This window comes from Coregonus lavaretus (assembly GCF_964263955.1).
Source record: "Coregonus lavaretus genome assembly, chromosome: 30".
Taxonomy (NCBI): Eukaryota; Metazoa; Chordata; class Actinopteri; order Salmoniformes; family Salmonidae; genus Coregonus; species Coregonus lavaretus.
The window spans coordinates 9,575,939-9,599,278 of NC_140017.1; the positions used below are offsets into that span (position 1 = coordinate 9,575,939).

General features: G+C 43.0%; 1 protein-coding gene and 1 pseudogene across 2 annotated transcripts in view; both read right to left on the reverse strand.

Moving 5' to 3' along the window:
• Nucleotides 1-209: 209 nt before the first annotated feature.
• Nucleotides 210-23,340, reverse strand: part of LOC311105444 (leucine-rich repeat and fibronectin type III domain-containing protein 1-like protein) — a gene marked incomplete at both ends in the record, with an annotated part of 38,051 nt that continues 14,920 nt past the window's right edge. The window contains 2 exons of the mRNA XM_084147596.1: nt 210-280; nt 1,411-2,066. Of these exons, the coding sequence (XP_084003722.1) occupies nt 210-280; nt 1,411-2,066 (727 nt within the window). The remainder of the gene's footprint in view (nt 281-1,410; nt 2,067-23,340) is intronic.
• LOC311105415 (vasculin-like protein 1) lies at nt 21,981-23,220 on the reverse strand (annotated as a pseudogene). The gene has a single exon. The product of its transcript is annotated as a vasculin-like protein 1 (transcript).

The following is a 23,340-nucleotide window of genomic DNA, read 5'->3' on the forward strand; positions in this document are numbered from 1 at the left end:
CTAACGTGGCTAGCAATATGTTAGCTCTGATTAAGTGACATTTTCTCTCCGACACAGCCATCTCTCCTTCTCAGTTTGTATCTATTCATCTATCTTACACTAAAGCCCCCCTCGCTCTCTTAACTTCTTCTCTCAAGAAGATAAATGGAGAGGAACAGGGAAAGAAGAGTACCATTAGTCTTGGAGGTTGATGGCTGCAATAGGAGTCATCAAATTTTAAAGTCACTCCAGTCTCGGTGAGCCCTCTTGTCGTCGGCGGCGGCCGTGGGTGCTGGCGTGTCTGGTGGGAGAGACAAATAGAAGTGAGGGATGAGGCGGGTAGAGTTAGTGACAGCCAGGCTGGACGCGGCGCAGTGCGTCCATCACCCCTCGTTTCAGGGACACAGCAGGGAGCCTGTGGACATGGCCATCGGAATGTGATTCATGGGCCGGTGTCAGCTGTACCAAATTGGCACTGTTTTGTCTCACACAGGGCAGCTACACAGGTTTTTGGTACAAATCTGATATGGGATCCGGGCAAAGTGACTCAGATCACATGGTAGACTTGCACTTACTGGTTGTGTGTCCCATATGATTCTACTGGTGAAAGTAAATTGTGATTTTACGGATTGATTACAGAATGTAAATGTATACAATGATTGTTCACTGCAGCACCTTTTGGGAATTAATTATCTGCATTGCAGTGCAAAGTATGCATTACACAGCAATGACTGTGAGAATGTGGTTGCCCACTGCACAGGTTTTGGTCAGGTTCAAGGGCAGCCAAATTCAACCGTTTTCATTGACATATTATCCTCTCCCTAAATTGATCATATTGGTTAATTATGTCCCATAATTTCCACCTAAATCAATGTTGTAGCTGCACTGGTTGATTGACGCTATTGAAAGAGAGGGCCTGTCTCTCCCTGACCCTGATTTAATTCACCATATTGATGTAGTGATTTACAAGGCCAAGGCTCAGAAAGTGCAATTCTCTGATTGGAACAATGTATCCAAGTTGCTCACTCTGGAGAGGTTCGTTAAAATATAGTTGGCTGTGGCCCATTGAGTCAGTTGAATGGCCCTGTTCTTAGCAATTACATGTCTCTGAACTGGCATTGTATGTGCTGCAATGAGGTGTGCTGGGTTGGGTCATGCTATGGGCTCATATTCAGTGGCAGGGCTCTAGCTGCCGGTACCTACTGTAGGTCACAGAAGGAATAAAAATGAATTACAAGCCAGTTGTTTCAGACATGCCATAGAGATACCACATTGAAAACGATGAAAAATGGGGCCATTCTCTCTCATTCACTCCCATTCTCTCCCATTCTCTTCCATTCTCTCTCATTCACTCCAATTCTCTCTCATTCACAACCATTTGTATCTGTCTACCTCTCTATCTGTATCTCTATCACTCTCTCAAGTACTTACTTCCCCCCACATCCACAGTGGTGGTCTCTTTGGGTGTGAGCGAGGCTCTCCTCTTCATCTCAATGGCAGTCCTGGAGTTACGCCTCTTACTGGGCGACAGCAGGTCCTCAGCAGTCATGTCAACAACCAGCGCCATGGTGTTTGAGTCCTTTAGGGTGGCATTAGGCGATGCCGCTCCACTCACACACCCTCCTACCCCTGTCCCTGGTCCCACTCCAACTCCCACTCCAGCAAAGGCATGAGGCTGCTGCTCCTCCTGGCTCTCTGTAACTTTAGACCCAGAGTGGGACACCTGTCCCCCAGCCTGTCCTCCGTTGGTCTGGGCACGGATGTTGGCCAGGGTGCCCACCTTGCCTGTGTCCATGCCTTGGTGGCTGTAGACCTTGTAGCGGATCATGAGGATGATGATGAAGACGAGCACGGAGGCCACGATGATGCCACCAACAATGATGATCATGGTGCCGCCCAGAAACTGGCTGTGGAGGGCCTGGCACTGGCTGTACTCGGTCTCCGTGATGAACTGGACGCAGCCCACCTGCCGCGTGGCCGTCAACGAGGTGATGCCATCGTCGTACACCGCCAGGACACACAGGTCGTACTCACGCCCTGACACCAGGTCACGAACCAGGAAGTCCTGACTGGTGGACGGGATCATTCTATTGATTAGAGAGAGGAACATGTTTTAGGATTGATGACTAACACGGTATATACAGGAACAAATAATCTGTAGATGGGAAATATTTTGAAAATATTATTAATTCTGAGTAACGAAAGGTAGTGTAGATACTGGACTTGTCTACAGGGCTATGTGAATGGATATGGATAGTTCAAATAAAAAGTATGTCTTAGCGGTCTATCTTAAGACATTTTTCCACAGTATTATAATAGCATTATGGTACACCCCTTGGTTTGAGGTGAGTGGTGCGATCTAACTTTTACAGCCCATTGGGCTTACTAGTGGGACCGTCATAATGCCAAACCTCAAAATCAATATTAAAGGGCCATAACAATGGATTAACGAGAAATGTATAACATGGAATATATTGTGGATGAAAGTAATCCGTGTAAGGGTCTCTTGTGGATTCTCTTAAGGTTTGACTCTGCAGAGAGCTCGTGAGTTACATCCACAGTCAATCACCTAACCCCGTTCCAATGGGTTTGTAGAGAAATAGCATATTGAGATCAATGTCCATCCAAGGAGTAAAGCATGTGCCCAATTAGGTGTCAACACTACCAGGTAATATGGTGCATGTATGCTTCAGAAGCACAGTATAACATATAAACATCAGGAGATACTGTATGTTCCTCCAACACAAGCAATTGCATTTTCCTTTTGGTACCATACCTTTTCATTCTAAAATCGCCCCTTTCAGCACTAAACTGACATGATTTGATTTGATTGGACTCAATTGGTCAGATAATTTTTCAGGAACGCTCCACTTCTCTAGATTATGTCAATTTTTGTGTCCCATTCCTGCAGCTGTACAGCAGGGTCAGAAAAAATATGAACAAAGAGAAAATACAACTATGCAGTCATTGGCAGACACCGTTCCCTGTCATTGTGGTCCTCTGTAGCTCAATTGGTAGAGCATGGCGCTTGTAACGCCAGGGTAGTGGGTTCGATCCCCGGGACCTCCCATACGTAAAAATGTTTGCGCAAATGACTGTAAGTCGCTTTGGATGAAAGCGTCTGCTAAATGGCATATTATTATTATTATTATTATTATTATTATTATTATTATAATAGTCTGGTGAATCAGACCTTTGCAATGACAACAATATGAAGACTGTTGTGACAGAAACTACAAAGTTGGCAACACTGTAGTGTGGACCCTTGAAAGGCACTGTGACAGTGTGTGGTCATGTGTGTGATTTCTGACAGTAAACGTGAGCAGTGGATTATCTGTATACATCCGGAACTCTTTAACTAGGGACAAAGGAGAGTATGACAGTCATTAAAAGTGATGCCAGTGACATCTTGAGCCGTGATTAAATGTCAGTCTCCATTCGCATAACTCCCAAAAGCTTACAAATCTCCCATTTTCATTATGTGTGTATCATTATCTGGCTAACAAGTCTTGACATTTAAATTCACATCAACAGTTCAAAAAGCTGAGTTTGTAAACATTGCCCAGTGTCATCTCATTAAGCCGGCTTGCTTCAGTCTGAGTATACGAGTAGAACACTTAATATAATCTGAGAAAACCATTATTTTGAAGACATAGAGAATACATTGTTGATTGTGTTGAGAGAATGGATGACTTAGGCTAGGACCTGTGACTGAAGTACTGAGCTGTACGTCCCGGAATGTCCTACCCCGGGACACAGTGACTGAGAATGTGCATCACTCAGTATAGTGTTAAATCACAAGGTGCTTGGGATCATCAGCAACCATATTCATTATAAACCAAGAAATATTCAAACTTTTCTGGCGGAAAGTTTAACATTTACGCTAAGGACAGAATAAATTGTAAACATAATAATGGAAATGTCATTTTCATTTGTCAAATACATTTTCTATTAGCAGAGAAAGCTGTTATGCAAACCAGACACATTGACACCGTAATTAAATAGGAAAAATTCTCTGAGTTGTTTGCACCAACTTCCGAAACATCTAGTGCATACCAGAACATTAATGAATTGATGTGAATAGACAAAATGAATTAGATGGGAAAAATAACAATAATCGTAACCCCGACATCCAGCCAGAAATGTTATTACTGCCACTGCAACCCTTTCCTAATCTTTGTTCACCCAGATTATCTTTGCATCTTTCTCTAGTCTTTTCCAATCCAGTACCAGCTAGAGAAGTGACATGTCAATCACAAGGTTATGAAAGTTTCAAATCCACATTCTCCATTCAGACAATCAACCAACCGCAACCTTAGCCTTGGTCTTAACCCCATTTCTAAGAGTCATTGTAGCTAATGATCTTACAGACAATCTTTGCTATAATGATATCAGACGTCTGAGTCCACTTTCACATGTAATACAAAGGCCTCATGGGTTGCCATGACAATACATCACAATCTCAATGGGGATTTAACAATGTAAGAATATAAATAGGGTTCACTTAGCGTTCTTCCATTTATCTTGGTCAATGTTTTCAATATCACACTTACGTTGACAGGGAATTGGTTGAGTGTATTCCTATTAAAAGGTGAAAGACAGTGCTAGAAGATCCCCTGAGGTGGCCGTTTTGCTTGGGTAACTCCTCCAACCTATTGACTACTAAAAAGCAAGCATTATCCTAATCCAACTAGGATAATGGAAAAGTCTTCAAATTGGTCCACGACTCTTTTTCTCTCTTTCTCTGTCTCTTTCCATCTGTCTGTGTCTCTCTCTCTCTCTCTCTCTCTCTCTCTCTCTCTCTCTCTCTCTCTCTCTCTCTCTCTCTCTCTCTCTCTCTCTCTCTCTCTCTCTCTCTCTCTCTCTCTCTCTCTCTCTCTCTCTCTCTCTCTCTCTCTCTGTCTGTCTCGCTTTCTCTTCCTCCCTCTCCTTTAATAGTTCATGTTATGGTCTGTAGGGAAAAATAAGATGCCTGTGCAGAAGAGAGTAGCTGGCGGATTTCAATCCTGGATCCTATTAAAGCGTGGCAGGGGAGATGGAGGTGCTTTGAAGTCCTCTCATTTGCCTCACCTTTGCCTGTTAATTTGACTGGAAGCCCAGAGTCTGTCTCTCTCTCTCTTTATAGGGATGACATCCAGACTGCCTTTACGGAGATTCATTATAGCACAATGCTGAACAAAGTCGCCTTGATCTGGGTTGTGCAGAGGACCTTTATCTGGTGTTTCTGTGCTTTGGTTTATTACAGGACTTATCATGGACGTGGCGGCTCTGGAAAAGGCTATCAGACATGAGACAATTTAGGTGTTGGGGGCGAGGAAAACACATGAAAATAGTAACAAAAAGGAATAGAAAGGGGGTATTGGAGCGATGCAGGGAGACCGATTCCTGAAACAACTTCTGGCAGATACCCCAAATTAAATTACTCCACAATGAAGTCGGGTGACAATTGTGAATGGGAAGGAAATTATTCTCTTTGTGGGTAATTTAGGGCAGAGAAATTAAACTGCTAGGTTATTATTATTTTTATTTTTTCACAAGACTGATTGAGACCTCTAAGTGAAGAGCCTGATGAGATGAGTGGAGCTTGAAATGGAATGCAAATGAAATGCTGCTTCTTGGTAAATAACTACAACAATCAGCTTCTTGATCTCAAAATGCATCCTTGGATCACTAATATTGATAAATCTGTTTATTTAGTAGGTGTTAAAAAACAATTTCCTAATACACTGATTTCAATGCACCACACATGTATCCTCTCAACAACATATAGTATCAAACATCAGCATATATTAAGACAAGTCTTGATCCCATAGATGGGAGGTATGAAAGAGCATGTTTGAAATTATATCTATATATTGTACTTTGTCTGGGCTCTTTAGAGGGGTGATAATTAATTTGTGCTACAGGTGCAGTATTTATATCTGTAACATACACTGTTATTTACAATGTCATAATATTGGTAGTAGCTCTTACTAAAATCAGCCTCTATGTTTTCTCAAGAGGAATAAGTAGGAACACAAAGATATGGCAAAAAACTCATAATTTCCTTCCCACATAATCCCATCTGTACGGATGCACTGTATAATTTCCTGAATGATTGGCGTGCAGTCTGGCGGAGAAATACTGACCGAACAATGTTTGATGCGTGGGGCATTTGCATTGTAGATGATGGTGTATAAGGGAAGCAGCGGGAATTTAAGGCGTATCACTAGTGAGGTGTGTATGCCTCACTTACTTATACAATTATCAGAGCTAGCTGTAGTCTCAGGCGCATCTGACTAGGTTACTAACGAGCCCCCATTGACTGAGGGGGAATGGGGGGGGGGGGGGGGGGGGGGGGTAGTGAATGCAACTTTGAATCATTGCGCACACACAGATCGCTGCGCTTGCGCGTGTGCACACACTCTCTATCCCGAAGCTGTGCAACCATTTTTTAAAAATATTTCCCCAAATGGGCTTTTCCAAAGGCAAGGTTGAGGATAAGTGACAGTCAATTTCATTTCTCTGACTCTCTTGTGTTGTCCCATTCATATCAGGTATGTGTCAGGCGGCCCCAGAATGAAATTCAGATGGGAAATATTTTATGCTTTTTGTTAAGCAAATGTGCTTGACAGGATTACTTATACCAGGTTGGGAGAATAGACAAGCTAGAGGTGAATTCAATTAAAAAGTGACAATAAAAAATACACTTCTCAAGTTAAGCAAAGTTTCAGTTTGAGGATTTACATTTGGATTCATGGGGCTGAAGTTATTTAGCCAGCCTGGGGTCCCTGAGAAGTGCTGCTGGGGGACAGATTAGGACCACCACACAAACACTAATTGCTTCTTCAATCTCCACGCATCAAGCTGCATTTCGACTGCATTTTAACTCAGTTACAAACATCCATTTGCTACAGTTGAGTCAACGATTCAAAATAGAATTTGATTGATAAAAGAGGGAAGCATGAAATACTGTTGGTGCCGCTGCTCTCAAGGGTACGCACATACCCCTGCACACACATATAAACGCACAGGTGTAATAACGCATCCACGAACACACACACACAGTTAGACACAGCTGCCTGCCAGCTTCTCCAAGTGCATGACAGTGGCTGTATTGTGCCGACAGGCCTAATTGTCACAGAGACTCTGTGCCACGCCCCATTATTCATTCAACTCACAGCATCAGCGAAACGCTGCCCCCGGGCCCCAGGACGAAGAGCACAGCCAGGGACAATCCGTCTGTGGGTGGCAGAGCCTCTACCCATTTCACTTCTGAACTAGGCCTCTCCCCTCCTGATCCTTAGCACAGACCGAATCCTGCCGACAACGTCATGTGTTGGACTAAAAGGGCCTGTGTGTGGTGAGGAAGCAGGTCATGGATAAAACATCTGCAGAGAGGGCAGTGCCCACTCCTGCCTGCCAAGCTCTTCATTCACCTGTAAGAAGGGGTCTGATACATTATTGATGTTGGATGGCCTCCACTGCGATAAGGAGCAGGCAGGGGAGACAGTTAGCTTCTTCAGTTCTATGGGCAGAACGTATGTCTGTTCTGTCCTCTTCACATTACAGTATGATATGACAGCTAAATGCCTTATGATCATACAGGAGTCAAGATCTTGATCATCGTTGTCCACTTTATTGATTTCTGTTGTGTGAAGGAAGGAAGCAAAGTCTCCTTCCTCGTAAAAGGAAACTCTCGGCCAAGTCCCTCCCTTACGCTAATTTCACCCTTGTTTATGATCCGGGTGGACACGTGTGAAGCAGTAAACATGGAAGATGTGAGTGAGCTATTTAGAATTTAGCAGTGTCCATTCCATCCCGTTGTTTAAGCCACTGAAACATTTATGCTTAAAATGTTTGACTGGCAAAGGGGATGATTTTGCATGCTTGCCAACTGGCAACATACACCAAGTGATGTATGGAGACAATTTCTACAAACAACCATGTTCAGTAAGCGGTTGATAGGACTGCCAGTGGACGAAGTGCGCACCGGTAAGTATACATTTCCGATGAATTCCTGGATAGCCATTGCAGCTAGCTAGCTGGATCATTCAACCTACATCACTATCAACTTGCCAACTGTATCAGGCAGCTGTAAATGCGAGGAAAAACTAATATATTTGCTAGCTATCCATCTGATTGATGAAGTTGAGAAAATGCCATTGACTAGTTTGCTAGATTTAAACTGCTGGGTGGAAAGCTAGCTAACGTAAATTTATTATTTTTAGGGGGTAGATCAGCTTTAAAATTGCAGATAGATTGTGGCTTCCATCAATGTTTGGGGCTCCCGAGTGGCGCAGCGGTCTAAGGCACTGCATCTCAGTGCTCGAAGTGGCACTACACACCCCCTGGTTCGATGTCAGGCTGTATCACAACCGGCTGTGATTGGGAGTCCCATAGGGCGGCGCACAATTGGCACAGCGTTGTCTGGGTTTGGCCGGTGCAGGCCGTCATTGGTTAAATAGCCCTTACACAGCCTGGAGGTGTGTTGGGTCATTGTCTTGTTGAAAAACAAATGATAGTCCCACTAAGCCCAAACCAAATGGGATGGCGTATCACTGCAGCATGCTGTGGTAGCCATTATGGTTAAGTGTGCCTTGAATTCTAAACAAATCACAGACCGTGTCACCAGCAAAGTACCCCCTCACCTCCTCCTCCATGCTTCACAGTGGGAACTACACAGGCGGAGATCATCCGTTCACCTACTCTGCGTCTCACAAAGACACGGCGGGTGGAAACAAAAATCTCATATTTCGACTCCAGACCAAAGGACAGATTTCCACCAGTCTAATGTCCATTGCTCTTCTTCTTATTGGTATCCTTTAGTAGCAGTTTTTTTTTTGCAGCAATTCGACCATGAAGGCCTGATTCACGCAGTCTCCTCTGAACAGTTGATGTTGAGATGTGTCTGTTACTTGAACTCTGTGAAGCATTTATTTGGGCTGCAATTTCTGAGGCTGTAAACTCTAATTAACTTATCCTCTGCAGAAGAGGTAACTCTGGGTCTTCCTTTCCTGTGGCGGTCCACGAGAGCCAGTTTCATCATAGCGCTTGATGGTTTTTGCGACTGCACTTGAAGAAACTTTCAAAGTTCTTCAAATGTTCTGTATTGACTGACCTTCATGTCTTAAAGTAATGATGAACTGTCATTTCTCTTTGCTTATTTGAGCTGTTCTTGCCATAATATGGACTTGGTCTTTTACCAAATAGACCTATCTTTTGTATACCAACCCTACCTTGTCACAACACAACTGATTGGCTCAAACACATTAAGAAGGAAAGAAATTCCACAAATGCACTTTTAACAAGGCACACCTGTTAATTGAAATGCATTCCAGGTGAATACCTCATGAATCTGGTTGAGAGAATGCCAAAAGTGTGCAAAGCTGTCATCAAGGCAAAGGATGGTTAGTTGATGAATCTCAAAAATAAAATATACTTTGATTTGTTTAACACTTTTTTGGTTACTACATGATTCCATATGTGTTGTTTCCTTGTTTCGATGTCTTCACTAGTATTCTACAATGTAGAAAATAGTAAAAATAAAGAAAAATCCTTGAATGAGTAGGTGTGTCCAAACTTTTGACAGGTACTGAATATATATTTTTTAATATATTTTTTCCTTTATTATTTTCCCCTAACGCTACCATCCCTCCCCTAATTGGAGTAAACTAATGGACAATAACTCTTAGGCTTCTATTTCCAGCTTATACATACTATATTCGTTTTACAGACACAGTATAGTTTACAATAGTTATCTTTAGCTTGTTTTTAGTCCCATCCTTCAGCTCCACTCAACCCCTCCCATCTATCTCTGAACACCATCCAGTTTTGATTTCTATTTTCCATATATTTTTCACAAAAATTCTGAACCTTCCTATTCTCAAAGATTCTACATATTGTAAATTAAAGATAAACATTTTTTGCTAAGAGTACTATTTTATTATGAATTGATTGACCATGACATTGTAAATCACCCAGCAGTGCTATTTGCAGAGTTAGCATTAGTGAACCTGCGACCAAAATCAAGTTACATATGGACAGTACCAAAACAAATTATCTAAATTATTCTGTCTCTTCGCAGCAAAATCTGCAGGGCTGGGATGGTTGTATATATATATATATATATATATATATATATATATATATATATATATATATACAGTGAGGGAAAAAAATATTTGATCCCCTGCTGATTTTGTACGTTTGCCCACTGACAAAGACATGATCAGTCTATAATTTTAAAGGTAGGTTTATTTGAACAGTGAAAGACAGAATAACAACAAAGAAATCCAGAAAAACGCATGTCAGAAATGTTATGAATTGATTTGCTTTTTTAATGAGGGAAATAAGTATTTGACCCCTCTGCAAAACATGACTTAGTACTTGGTGGCAAAACCCTTGTTGGCAATCACAGAGGTCAGACGTTTCTTGTAGTTGGCCACCAGGTTTGCACACAACTCAGGAGGGATTTTGTTCCACTCCTCTTTGCAGATCTTCTCCAATTAATTAAGGTTTCGAGGCTGTCGTTTGGGAACTCAAACCTTCAGCTCCCTCCACATATGTTATATGGGATTGAGGTCTGGAGACTGGCTAGGCCACTCCAGGACCTTAATATGCTTCTTCTTGAGCAACTCCTTTGTTGCCTTGGCCGTGTGTTTTGGGTCATTGTCATGCTGGAATACCCATCCACGACCCATTTTCAATGCCCTGGCTGAGGGAAGGAGTTCTCACCCAAGATTTGACAGTACATGGCCCCGTCCATCGTCCCTTTGATGCAGTGAAGTTGTCCTGTCCCCTTAGCAGAAAAACACCCCCAAAGCATAATGTTTCCACCTCCATATTTGACGGTGGGGATGGTGTTCTTGGGGTCATAGGCAGCATTCCTCCTCCTCCAAACACGGTGAGTTGAGTTGATGCCAAAGAGCTCGATTTTGATCTCATCTGACCACAACACTTTCATCCAGTTCTCCTCTGAATCATTCAGATGTTCATTGGCAAACTTCGGACTGGCCTGTATATGTGCTTTCTTGAGCAGGGGGACTTTGCGGGTGCTGCAGGATTTCAGTCCTTCACGGCATAGTGTGTTGCCGATTGTTTTCTTGGTGACTATGGTCCCAGCTAACTTGAGATCATTGACAAGATCCTCCCGTGTAGTTCTGGGCTGATTCCTCACCGTTCTCATGATCATTGCAACTCCACGAGGTGAGATCTTGCATGGAGCCCCAGGCCGAGGGAGATTGACAGTTATTTTGTGTTTCTTCCATTTGCAAATAATCGCACCAACTGTTGTCACCTTCTCACCAAGCTGCTTGGCGATGGTCTTGTAGCCCATTCCAGCCTCGTGTAGGTCTACAATCTTGTCTCTGACATCCTTGGAGAGCTCTTTGGTCTTGGCCATGGTGGAGAGTTTGGAATCTGATTGATTGATTGCATCTGTGGACAGGTGTCTTTTATACAGGTAACAAGCTGATATTAGAAGCACTCCCTTTAAGAGTGTGCTCCTAATCTCAGCTCGTTACCTGTATAAAAGACACCTTGGAGCCAGAAATCTTTCTGATTGAGAGGGGGTCAAATACTTATTTCCCTCATTAAAATGCAAATCAATTTTTAACATTTTTGACATGCGTTTTTCTGGATTTCTGTTGTTGTTATTCTGTCTCTCACTGTTCAAATAAACCTACCATTAAAATTATAGACTGATCATTTCTTTGTCAGTGGGCAAACGTACAAAATCAGCAGGGGATCAAATACTTTTTTCCCTCACTGTATATATATATATATATATATATATATATACAGTGGGGAGAACAAGTATTTGATACACTGCCGATTTTGCAGGTTTTCCTACTTACAAAGCATGTAGAGGTCTGTAATTTTTATCATAGGTACACTTCAATTGTGAGAGACGGAATCTAAAACAAAAATCCAGAAAATCACATTGTATGATTTTTAATTCATTAATTTGCATTTTATTGCATGACATAAGTATTTGATACATCAGAAAAGCAGAACTTAATATTTGGTACAGAAACCTTTGTTTGCAATTACAGAGATCATACGTTTCCTGTAGGTCTTGACCAGGTTTGCACACACTTTTGGCGCACTCCTCCATACAGACCTTCTCCAGATCCTTCAGGTTTCTGGGCTGTCACTGGACAATACGGACTTTCAGCTCCCTCCAAATATTTTCTATTGGGTTCAGGTCTGGAGACTGGCTAGGCCACTCCAGGACCTTGAGATGCTTCTTACGGAGCCACTCCTTAGTTGCCCTGGCTGTGTATTTCGGGTCGTTTTCATGCTGGAAGACCCAGCCATGACCCATCTTCAATGCTCTTAGGAGGTTGTTTGCCAAGATCTCGCAATACATGGCCCCATCCATCCTCCCCTCAATACGGTGCAGTCGTCCTGTCCCCTTTGCAGAAAAGCATCCCCAAAGAATGATGTTTCCACCTCCATGCTTCACGGTTGGGATGGTGTTCTTGGGGTTGTACTCATCCTTCTTCTTCCTCCAAACACGGCGAGTGGAGTTTAGACCAAAAAGCTATATTTTTGTCTCATCAGACCACATGCCCTTCTCTCATTCCTCCTCTGGATAATCCAGATGGTCATTGGCAAACTTCAGACGGGCCTGGACATGCGCTGGCTTGAGCAGGGGGACCTTGCGTGCGCTGCAGGATTTTAATCCATGACGGCGTAGTGTGTTACTAATGGTTTTCTTTGAGACTGTGGTCCCAGCTCTCTTCAGGTCATTGACCAGGTCCTGCCGTGTAGTTATGGGCTGATCCCTCATTGAAAATCTCTTCCAAACTATTTTGCAATCTATATGGCACAGCTGTCAATTGTTTTGTCCTGACATGAAACGGGTATACTTTTTTAATCATCACAATTTTCTTTAGCCAAGTTCCTTACTTTCTCCCCCTTCCACTTGCCTCTTCTATTTTTGCGGTAATGCTGCAATTGTTTGTAATTTTGAGTAGAGTAGACATTTCCATATATTTTTGTTAGCTGCATGTGTGACATAACTCCACCAGTCCTAATTATGATATAATTGACAAAGATTATTGATTATTTTTTATCAAGTCTTATATTTGAGTTTAACCATAATATTTGTTGTTATATTTATTAAAAAACGGTATGTTAATTCCCTCCATCAGTCTGAGTTGAGTTAACCTTAGCCTAGATACGTGAACTGTAGCTAGACTTCTAGAAAATAAGCTCGGAGCACAGCAACAGTCTCTCTCTCACAGACATCATGTCACCACATATTGTATGTAACCACTCAAATCCATACGAAGTACTATGGGCAAAAGCACTGACTTATATTCACTTTGTCTATTTGACCCATTCTTCAATCTTGACTGGGATATACAGTATATTTTTAGTTGACACGCCTGTGTAATGTGTCTGATATACAGTACATTAATAAAAATGTATTTGATATAATGAATCATAAGCTCTGTGCTGTCTTGATGTTGAAGTTACCACAGAAGTAAAACAATTTAATAAAGACCATATGTGCCAAACATGCTATGAAAAAGTTATTGTTTGTAATCTAACAATTGAAAAATGAAAATTAGTTGTTAATACAAAACTTTATTGCATTTGGTCATCCTCAAAATTAAGCCATTAAAATGGTTAGTTACTTAGTTGCATCCTTCCACAGGGAACTGTCTGTGGATAGCTGATAACAGGGTGGCAGGTTTTTTGATGTGCTGCTATAGAGTTCCACAGCCCAGAAGACTCACCTGGGGATAGGGGGATGGACACATGTTAGTTTTTATATAAGTCTGGGAGACTTTTACAGAGAGGAGAGAGCATGAGTTTGAGTGAGTACATTAAATCCAATCCAACCAGTGGCCCTGGACAATATGCTAGGCGATCACACAGGCAGACTGCCACAGTAAAGGAGATTTACAGAGTGCATCAAGTATACTATTATGAGTGGAGTTTACTTCTCTGTGCTCTGGAGAGATCACAGGTAGTTGGTCAGAAGGCTCTTGAGGTCCTTGGACCATTATGTCTCTATAGCACCTGGAGAGAGACAGATAGAGGTAGTGAGTGTGCTTGAAATACAGTCCTCACCCCCTGACCTCCCACTGGCCCGAGGCCTCCTGCCTAACCCTCTAATCACAGTCTCTCTGAGAGGGAGTTACTCCAGGATTATAATAATATAATATAATATGCCATTTAGCAGACTCTTTTATCCAAAGCGACTTACAGTCGTGTGCATACATTTTTACGTATGGGTGGTCCCGGGGATCGAACCCACTACCCTGGCGTTACAAGTACCATGCTCTACCAATTGAGCTACAGAGGACCACGATGTGGTGTATGGTGTATAGGGCTTCTCCACTCATATGGGTGGAGTATTAGTACTCTTGATACTCGTAATAGTATCATGCAATGTAAAGGAAAACAATATTATGACTTACTGACACAGAGTGTTCCATGTACCTGCTGGTATCAAGCCTCAACCTGGGTGCAGATAAATGTCATGCCTTGTAGAATGGTGGCATCTATCTCCACCAGGCTCCAAAAAATCAGATGACAAACCTGCAGAGAATAACAAAATAAAACGGTACCTGCATTTAGGATTCATGTATTAGTTTGCCTATTTCATGATTCATGTCTGTAAATGACAACAATAGAGCTGATAAAAAAATATGACATGTCATCCAATTGAATTATATTATGGCACAAGGTCCATCTCACTAACAATTGCTACCTCGACCTATTCCATCATAGCATCATGCTCCTCCTTATTGTACTGTAGTTAGCTAGCTAGCTAGTTGATAACTTAGATGCCTGTGATTGTTGAGACCCAATTTAGCAGCCAAACTGCCTCAAAGATGGTGATGTTGGAAAAATGTGCTATTCAACATGCATTGCTTCTGACACATGCCACGATTCTTTCTTTACATCTTACAGATATAGCTACTGTAGGTAGCTAGATAATAATGGTTTACGGTAATTGCAGTTTAGTTCATTATCTACTTGTAGCTAGCTATGTGTAAAACTGACAGAGTCTGGCTGTAAAACGCAACAAGCTAGCTAGCTACTGTAGCTGGCTTGACACTCACTCCTTAATATTAGCTTACCGTGCTTTTCAGGACAACTCGATATTCTTCTTGCCAATCCCTTTCGACTCCTTCATGTCTACTCCTGTCTCTCAGGCTTCTTCTAGGTTCAAAACTTTATGGATGTAGACAGTCTGGTCCCTTATTGTCAAAAAGCAACCCACTCATTATACAGCCACCTAGTGCAGTCAATGGCTCAGTGTTCCAGAGCTGTTCACCGGCACAGCAGCATCGATTTTATCTCAAATTTCCCAATGTCGAATACAAAAACTGTGACATATCATATTTATACAAATATGCACTACAAATTATTGTTTGGGGGGGGTGCTAATGTGAAACATGGCATTCCTGAAAATATAAATGTAGAACGAATGGTCCGTCTTCAGTGTTTCCCCAGGGGTACAATAACTACTGTGCACAGGGCTTGAAAACACCACCCTAGTTTAAGCACCACCTTCGCCTAATCCTGATTCATCCAAATAATCAATGACGAAAACCCCAAACCAGGAACTGGTTTGCTGCTCGTAATCACATACTGTAATTCTACATGAGTCTTGACAGATTCTCGCTGTTTACGTGTGAATCTGTCCACGAGAGATTAGCCAGCAGAGAACACGCCTAAGGCCTGCCTGTCTGAACCAGTGCCTGATCCAAGCAGGACAGGCATGAACAGCCTCTCAAACAGACAGCTATTATTTCATAATTTATTCACGGTCTAACCTCGGTGCCCTCTACCTTCTGGAGAGGAAGCACTGGAAACCATTCTAGGTTTCCCCACAATGCTAATCAGAGTGAGCGCTTCAGCGCTGCATCATATGATGAGCAATACTCAATAGGGGTCAACAACAGGGCTCTTCAAGCTCTACAACATGCGCTTTAGGTAAATAGGAATAAATATGACTGGTTAGAAAATGTACTCGTGTGAATAATTAATTTCCCTCAGCCCTCATCACAAAATGGCTACACGATGACCTTTGCCCTGCAACCTGGTTCTGACGATCTGCCTCAGAGTGGTGTGTCAGAGTCCTCTGGCCATGCAGATGGTAGGTGTGCGAATGCTATGTTATTGTATATGAGCCTAAACAGCTATTTTGTAGTTCTCCCTACAGGCTATTCAGCATGCTGCCATTTTTCTCCACACTACCTCGATCTCATCCATGACTCTCCAGCATTCACCTCATCTGTAAAACACACAGATACCGCTCACGTATTAAACATACACTCTCAAACCGGCAAACACTGCAGTAAATAGCTATCCAAGTTATTACTGGATTTTAATGTGGCATCGGTACTACCCTCATAATCGTCATGTGTCCTATTCCCAGTGCAGATTAAGTATCTACTATAAATTCCTTTAGTGTGCACCAGAAGATAAAAGCACCAGAGATACTGTATATACAGTGAGGGAAAAAAGTATTTGATCCCTTGCTGATTTTGTACGTTTGCCCACTGACAAAGACATGATCAGTCAACATTTTAATGGTAGGTTTATTTGAACAGTGACAGACAGAATAACAACAAAATAATCCAAAAAGACGCATGTCAAAAAATTTTATGAATTGATTTGCATTTTAATGAGGGAAATAAGTATTTGACCCCTCTGCAAAACATGACATAGTACTTGGTGGCAAAACCCTTGTTGGCAATCACAGAGGTCAGATGTTTCTTGTAGTTGGCCACCAGGTTTGCACACATCTCAGGAGGGATTCTGTCCCACTCCTCTTTGCAGATCTTCTCCAAGTCATTAAGGTTTCGAGGCTGACGTTTGACAACTCGAACCTTCAGCTCCCTCCACAGATTTTCTATGGGATTAAGGTCTGGAGACTGGCTAGGCCACTCCAGGACCATAATGTGCTTCTTCTTGAGCTACTCCTTTGTTGCCTTGGCCGTGTGTTTTGGGTCATTGTCATGCTGGAATACCCATCCACGACCCATTTTCAATGCCCTGGCTGAGGGAAGGAGGTTCTCACCCAAGATTTGACAGTACATGGCCCCGTCCATCGTCCCTTTGATGCAGTGAAGTTGTCCTGTCCCCTTAGCAGAAAAACACCCCAAAGGCATAATGTTTCCACCTCCATGTTTGACGGTGGGGATGGTGTTCTTGGGGTCATAGGCAGCATTCCTCCTCCTCCAAACACGGCGAGCTGAGTTGATGCCAAAGAGCTCGATTTTGGTCTCATCTGACCACAACACTTTCACCCAGTTCTCCTCTGAATCATTCAGATGTTCATTGGCAAACTTCAGACGGGCCTGTATATGTGCTTTCATGAGCAGGGGGACCTTGCGGGCGCTGCAGGATTTCAGTCCTTCACGGCGTAGTGTGTTACCAATTGTTTTCTTGGTGACTATGGTCCCAGCTGCCTTGAGATCATTGACAAGATCCTCTCGTGTAGTTCTGGGCTGATTCCTCACCGTTCTCATGATCATTGCAACTCCACGAGGTGAGATCTTGCATGGAGCCCCAGGCCGAGGGAGATTTACAGTTATTTTGTGTTTCTTCCATTTGCGAATAATCGCACCAACTGTTGTCACCTTCTCACCAAGCTGCTTGGTGATGGTCTTGTAGCCCATTCCAGCCTTGTGTCGGTCTACAATCTTGTCCCTGACATCCTTGGAGAGCTCTTTGGTCTTGGCCATGGTGGAGAGTTTGGAATCTGATTGATTGATTGATTGCTTCTGTGGACAGGTGTCTTTTATAGAGGTAACAAGCTGAGATTAGGAGCACTCCCTTTAAGAGTGTGCTCCTAATCTCAGCTCATTACCTGTATAAAAGACACCTGGGAGCCAGAAATCTTTCTGATTGAGAGGGGGTCAAATACTTATTTCCCTCATTAAAATGCAAATCAATTTATAAAAATGTTGACATGCGTTTTTCTGGATTTTGTTGTTGTTATTCTGTCTCTCACTGTTCAAATAAACTTACCATTAAAATTATAGACTGATCATTTCTTTGTCAGTGGGCAAACGTACAAAATCAGCAGGGGATCAAATACTTTTTTTGGGGGTGAGAGTCAAAGGTAGGATGGATGGAGTTTTAATGGCGTGTCAGTGCTCAGCATTAGGAGCTATTTATATTTCCAGCGCACCGCCACGTTCCCTCACCCCGGTGTAGGGACGGGCTAATTCCTTGTCTTTATGGAAGAGGACGGGATATTAAGACCCCCTGTGGAGGACGCAAGATCCTTTAAACTGCAGGTAAACAGTGTGACGTCAACTCGGCGGCGCTAGCCTCATATCTTCACAGGGACAGCCAAACCAATTTGAGGGAATTAAAGAAGCCCCCTCAGTGACAAAAACATGGAACACATAGCCATTGAACAGACTGGCACAGTAGACCAGGAGACAGGGCTACACTGATTGGATTCACAAAGTGAAAGTCAAAAGCGTACATTGGTTTCAGTAGGAGACTTTGGCAGAGGCAAGGATGGTGCTTGTGCCAATCTTAAGATTGGGGGATCTGGGTGAGATGTGTCGTTGGATGTGTGTTGCTTCCCATCTGCCAGTGTCACTCCTCCCCTCCCTCCATGTGAATTGCTGTGGTCCTGCAGGCTCAGCCCACGCTGATAAGAGTTAACTCTGCTCCCCCTTCCAAGCATGGTGCAGAGGACGGAGAGGCGTCACCGGCCATGGACAGACAGGTTACCGATACGGAGGGGAGAATCACAGTATGGTTTGCCAGACTCCAAGTAAGTCAGAGCGAGTCAGAGCTGGCTGGTAACACTTTGGGATAGGTTCCTATAATAGTCATGGCCATCGCCATCATCCTAATTATAGAAGCCAATAAGGTCATCACTGACGTCAGTCATTACTTTCAAGCCTGTCATCTATTTCATGCTTCTGATTGTCACCATCAACAGCTGAATCACCACCATCATCACAGTCATCATGACCGTTACCACCATTTGAAAACACCATGAATAAAGTTGTTTTCATCAGATCCATCGTCATCTGTGCACCCTCCATATTGTCTAATACATATGCACCTAAAGGTAGAGTAGAAGCAAAATATTATGATCCATTAAAATGAACCACTAATTATACCTTTGTAAAACAGTTAGTGTACCGCTCCTTTTCTCCAATGGATTGTACGCCACCAAAGCGTGACATATCAGTAGTGACTAGTGATGAATGCAGCAGCTCTCGACACTTATCTCCGGCTTTTATTCCACTGGAAGAGGAGGACATTTGTGTTAGTGCTAAGTATGTGGTGGCTGATAAAATGGAGAATACAGTACATACCGGCAGGATGAGAGATTAAGAACAACGGAGGGTATAAAAGTAATGAATCTTTCCTTTCTGCAATCGCTGTAGGCAATTAAAGTCTATGTGTGCCGTATTGCATGCAAGAGACCCTGCTGACAATGTATTTAGCTATCCTCGCTTCAAGAGATAGGAAGCAAACTATATTTACATGCCATTAGGCTGTGTAAACACATTTGATCCTGAATTATGTGATGCACAACACCATTAAAACATAGCAAACATTATCTCATAATATATAATATATAACTTACAGTACTACTCAGTCCATGTACTAGTTTTTTGCTTTCTATGCAGTTACCATTGCATACACCACTAATGTGTCTGTTCTTTTTGTGATCGAATGTTTTGATTGTTTTTAGTAAGTTACACTAAAACAGGAACACATGGACAAAGAAACAAGTGATACGACCGAACAACACATACAGTTCCCATCCCACCCCCCACCCACAGGACTTCCCCAACCCAAAGTTAGATTAGTGGTTCACAACAGCAGTATTTTTAAAGTCATACGCTGTTGAAAGAGCAGATATGTTTCTTTCACTCGCCCCATGTATACGTGCTACAGACATTTCCATGTTGCTAATGTCCATGAATGAGAGCAGACATTGCTGTCTGTTTAAAGAATGAGGAGCCTGCCAACGTGAGGCTATCATCTTCAGTCAGCCAAATACGTCACTGTTTGACAGATAGGTCTAAAGTAATGTCATCACTTTATAATAAAACAGATGGTGAACATGGTACATTTCTACACATTATATCAGAGAGACAGGATGAAACAACTCCAGAAACGTAAAACCTCTTTGGGGATTGTCTAGCATTCATCTTGAATAGTTTGCATGGTGTGCAGTAAGTTCTATGGGCAGAAATTGTGTCTGTTCTGTTGTCTTCACATTACAGTATGATATGACAACTAAATGCCTTATCATACAGGAGTCAAGATCTTGATCATCGTTGTCCACTTTAATGATACAGGGTGAAACTACAAGAAACAAGAAATACTTAATCAAATATGAGTGAGAATTAAGAACTTCATGTGTAAATACAGAGTAATACATAATTCAAACTCCAAAGTCATGATACAAAAGAAAGAGACATCATACAATACATTATAAGGAGTCTAACAGAGGAAACATAGCACCATTCCACTTAGCCCAAGATGTGCTCTTTAGGAGCCTACTGTTACTCCTTAAGGTTAAAGGATATTATGTTATTTTCAGAGGAAGACTGGCTCTGGCAGCCAAAACAGCCAGATACTCCATCTATACGTGAATCGATTCTCAATTGCGATGCAGTTCTAGAAATGTAAAGCCCTTTACTGTTATGTCACATCAAAATAATTTCACAAATAAAAAAATATATACACTTACTGTACACTGTTTTAACCGGCTTTATCACGGTTGCAGCTGACAGTATTTTTCTGTGACAACACGTTTCTGACCGCATTCTTCAGTTGCACACAGGTGTTGGAGCATGCTAGATAGCTAATTAGCACAGGTGGACCCTCTGTCTTCCGTCTGTCTTCCGTAAACAAGCGCTGTAACATGGAGATATGGCTGTGTGGGAACATTAACTCTATAAAGGTGTGTATTAATTTAATCTTCTGGCTGATATGAAAGATAAGGTCCTTCTGCTTCCAAAACCGTACCGAAAGCGATGCATGTTAATGTTCTGACCGAGCGCCGGGGATCTTAACAAAACTCCCCCCTACAGAAAACGCCTTCGTCCAATGACTTATGTGTAAAGTAATTACATTTTAGTCATTTAGCAGATGCTCTTATCCAGAGCGACTTACAGTTAGTGAGGGCATACATTTTTTCATGCTGGCTCCCCGTGGGAAACGAACCCACAACCCTGGCGTTGCAAGCGCCATGCTCTACCAGCTGAGCTACAGAGTACTCTATCAACCACAGAACTTGGAATTTTGCACATCTGAAAATGATGGCGGTTGGTGAACTAAGAACAGATAATCAGCTTGAACAGCTACATTGGGATAATTTTGTTTTTCTCCAGAATAAGTTTGGTAAAGTGGCATTTCCATTACTTCGAAACTTTGTTTTATTATTCTTTATGCCCTTCCTGGCTACATTCAATCAGTATTGCAATAAAAATAATGGTGGTCCATGACTGTAAATTACTGTTCTCCTACCGCTTAGGAGAAAATATAATGATGAGCAAACGCATGCCTTACACTGTTCAAATAAGACAAAGACATTACAATTTGTCGGCTTTAAATGGACCAAAACAAAACAAACCTAAATCCATCCAGATGGGTTATTTAGGGGACTGGAGGCAATGTCAATATCAACTGCTCACAATGATTGTTTCATCTCAACACAAATGCTACAAATTCTTTAAGCAAGAGCAAGAGTCAAAGCCATATTTCAAAAAAAATTATTGATCGATGAAGTCATTTGCAAGTAAAATCATTATTGGTTTGGTTGATGTCATCATGGGTTAGCTTTTTTCATCACAAAATCAAAAGAAAATGCTGACGTGTTTTGCTCTCAATAATCATTTTAGCTTCTAGTAAAATACCAAACAAACGGGGGTCAAAAGAAAGAAAAAGAAAGGAAAGAAAAAGCAGAATGAAAACTAAGCAGAAAGACCCTCAGGCAGGCAGGCAGGCCTCACCTCTGACCTCTCTGCCACCCCAGTGTCTGAATGACCAGTCTCGTGTGAACGAGGAAGTGTAAAACAGACGAGTGCAATGAGCGAGGGAGCGTGACGTGAGGAAGAAGAAGAGGAGGGGTGTCTGCATGTTAGGTGTCTGCGTCGTCTGATGTCTGGCTGCTGCTAGTGCTCTCGGACTCTGAGACCTCTTCTAGTTCAGGCTCAACAGGGTTTCTCCAGGACAGCAGGGGCAGGGGCGCACCCTTGAGAAGAGGCTTCAGGAGAACAACGTTCTGGCCCAGCCCGTTCCTCTTCAGCTTCTCATTTTTAGCTTGAAATTCTTGGAGCTCGGCATCAGTGATGGGCAAGAAGTTGTCATCATTCTCTGGGTACTCCTGCCAGCCCATAGCTTTGATCAACCTGTGTTCTGCCTGGAAAGGTGATCTGTGTCTGAGTCGCTGAGTGTGTGAGGGATCATATTCTCCTGTAAGTCTCCTCTGTTCTCCTTAGGGTCTGAGGGACTGGTAGAGGTGGGCCCGTCCCCGTTCCTCTCATCCTTCAGGCCTCGCAGGAACTCACTCTTCCGGTCGGTGCTGCGACACATCAGCTTCAGACGAGGAAGGGTGACGTCGATGGGAGAGGTGATGCTGGAGGGAGGCTCCTTGGGGGTTCCGTAGGTCGGGGGAGTAACAGGCGTAAGAGGTTTGGTCACAGAGGAAGCAGGACTGGTGAAGGCGGAGTCCTAGCCGGATAAATTAAAACTGCTTTTGGTTTCTCTCCCGCTTGGCTTCCAGGGACCAGCCTTGGTTGGGGTGATAGCTGGCTTGGGCACCAGGTTCTTGTAGACACTGGATGAGGAGATAGGGGTTTTGGTGCTGTTGGTTAGGTGGGGTACCGTCGTGTTGGCGAAACCAGTGTTGGGGTCTTCCTTGGAAACCTTCTTGATGACCAACATCTTAGTCATGGTCTGCTTGGCACTAGGAGGGTGCTCCCTAACTCCTACAGGAGACCCTACGGCATGAGGCTGGGCCACCGGCTTCCCACTGCTCTCTGATTGGTTGAGTGAGGGAAAATCCTCCTCCACAAACTTCAGCTTGTCCTCATGGCCTCCCTCAACTGGCAGGAAGCCTAGTTTCTGGGGGTGGAAGGTCCCGTTGTGCTGGTGGTGGGGCCCTGGTTGCTTCCTGTCACTCTCCCTATCCCGCACAGGGCGCTTGGGGTGGCGCCCATGGTGGGGTCCCTCCTGCCCCCAGAGACCGCTGCCCAGGCCCCCCTTCCCTCCCTTAGCCACGCCTGAGTCCACTAAATGTCTACTCTTCCCCAATGTTTGATGTGTGTGTGTGTGTGTGTGTGTGTGTGTGTGTGTGTGTGTGTGTGTGTGTGTGAGAGAGAGAGAGAGAGAGAGAGTGTGTGTGTGTGAGTGTGT